The sequence below is a fragment of the Lampetra fluviatilis genome, unplaced genomic scaffold, assembly GCF_964198595.1.
Source record: "Lampetra fluviatilis unplaced genomic scaffold, kcLamFluv1.1 SCAFFOLD_412, whole genome shotgun sequence".
Taxonomy (NCBI): Eukaryota; Metazoa; Chordata; class Hyperoartia; order Petromyzontiformes; family Petromyzontidae; genus Lampetra; species Lampetra fluviatilis.
In genome coordinates, this window is record NW_027621067.1 from 82,501 (window position 1) to 85,000 (window position 2,500).

The 2,500-nt window shown below is 55.4% G+C and overlaps 1 protein-coding gene across 1 annotated transcript in view; it reads right to left on the minus strand.

The window, feature by feature from the left end:
* ATG10 (autophagy related 10) overlaps positions 1-2,500 on the minus strand; it is a gene marked incomplete at its 5' end in the record, with an annotated part of 24,051 nt that overhangs the window by 19,436 nt on the left and 2,115 nt on the right. The window contains one exon of the mRNA XM_078885164.1: positions 870-987. Within this exon, the coding sequence (XP_078741290.1) occupies positions 870-987 (118 nt within the window). The remainder of the gene's footprint in view (positions 1-869; positions 988-2,500) is intronic.

A 2,500-nucleotide genomic window follows, 5' to 3' on the forward strand; every position in this document is an offset into this window, starting at 1 on the left:
ACTGAGTGAGTGAGTGACTGAGTGAGTGACTGAGTGAGTAGTCACCCTGTCTGCAGGCTGCTGTGTACATGACTGGTACACAAAAACGGACTGAGTAGACCACGTGGTGGTCAGTGAGTGAGTGAGTGACTGAGTGACTGACTGAGTGAGTGAGTGGGTGAGTGACTGAGTGACTGACTGAGTGAGTGACTGAGTGAGTGAGTGACTGAGTGACTGAGTGAGTGAGTGACTGAGTGAGTAGTCACCCTGTCTGCAGGCTGCTGTGTACATGACTGGTACACAGAAACTGACTGAGTAGACCACGTGGTGGTCAGTGAGTGAGTGAGTGACTGAGTGACTGACTGAGTGACTGAGTGACTGACTGAGTGACTGAGTGAGTGAGTGAGTAGTCACCCTGTCTGCAGGCTGCTGTGTACATGACTGGTACACAGAAACTGACTGAGTAGACCACGTGGTGGTCAGTGAGTGAGTGAGTGACTGAGTGACTGAGTGAGTGAGTGAGTGGGTGAGTGACTGAGTGAGTGAGTGACTGAGTGAGTGACTGACTGAGTGACTGAGTGAGTGAGTGAGTGAGTGACTGAGTGGGTGAGTGACTGAGTGAGTGAGTGAGTGGGTGAGTGACTGAGTGAATGACTGACTGAGTGAGTGAGTGGGTGAGTGACTGAGTGCATGACTGAGTGAGTGAGTGACTGAGTGACTGACTGAGTGAGTGAGTGAGTGGGTGAGTGACTGAGTGAATGACTGACTGAGTGAGTGAGTGGGTGAGTGACTGAGTGACTGACTGAGTGAGTCAGTGAGTGGGTGAGTGACTGAGTGCATGACTGAGTGAGTGAGTGACTGAGTGAGTGAGTGACTGAGTGAGTAGTCACCCTGTCTGCAGGCAGCTGTGTACATGACTGGTACACAAAAACTGACTGAGTAGACCACGTGGTGGTTAAACCGCAGTGAGCAGCTTGGGGCAGCAGCTGACACACTCAGCTGGGACACCTGGAGACACAGAGACACAGAGACACACACAGAGACACACACAGAGACACAGAGACACACAGAGACACACAGAGACACACACAGAGACACACACAGAGACACAGAGACACACAGAGACACACACAGAGACACACACAGAGACACAGAGACACACAGAGACACACACAGAGACACAGAGACACACAGAGACACACACAGAGACACAGAGACACACAGAGACACACAGAGACACACACAGAGACACACACAGAGACACAGAGACACAGACACACTCAATCTCCAACTCACTCACTCACCCACCGACTCACCCACCGACTCACCCACCCACTCACTCACTTACCCAACCACTCACCCACTCACCCAACCAGTCACCCAACCACTCACCCACCCACTCACTCACTCACTCACCCAACCACTCACCCACTCACTCACTTACCCACTCACTCACTCACTCACCCAACCACTCACCCACTCACTCACTCACCCAACCACTCACCCACCCACTCACTCACTCACTCACCCAACCACTCACCCACTCACTCACCCCACTCACTCACTCACTCACCCAACCACTCACCCAACCACTCACCCACCCACTCACTCACTCACTCACCCAACCACTCACCCACTCACTCACCCACTCACTCACTCACTCACCCAACCACTCACCCACCCACTCACTCACTCACTCACCCACTCACTCACTCACTCACCCACCCACTCACTCACTCACCCAACCACTCACCCACTCACTCACTCACCCAACCACTCACCCACCCACTCACTCACCCACTCACTCACTCACTCACTCACTCACCCACTCACTCACTCACCCAACCACTCACCCACCCACTCACTCACTCACTCACTCACCCAACCACTCACCCACTCACTCACTCACTCACCCAACCACTCACCCACCCACTCACTCACTCACTCACCCAACCACTCACCCACTCACTCACTTACCCACTCACTCACTCACTCACCCAACCACTCACCCACTCACTCACTCACCCAACCACTCACCCACCCACTCACTCACTCACTCACCCACTCACTCACTCACTCACCCAACCACTCACCCACTCACTCACTCACCCAACCACTCACCCCACCCACTCACTCACCACTCACTCACCCACTCACCACCCACTCACCCACTCACCCACCCACTCACCCACCCACCCACTCACCCACCCACTCACCCACCCACTCACCCACTCACCCACCCACTCACCCACCCACCCACTCACCCACCCACTCACCCACTCACTCAACCACTCACCCACCCACCCACTCACCCACCCACTCACCCACTCACCCACCCACTCACCCACCCACCCACTCACCCACCCACTCACCCACTCACTCAACCACTCACCCACCCACCCACTCACCCACCCACTCACCCACTCACCCACCCACTCACCCACCCACCCTCACCCACTCACTCAACCACTCACCACCCACCCACTCACCCACCCACTCACCCACTCACTCAACCACTCAC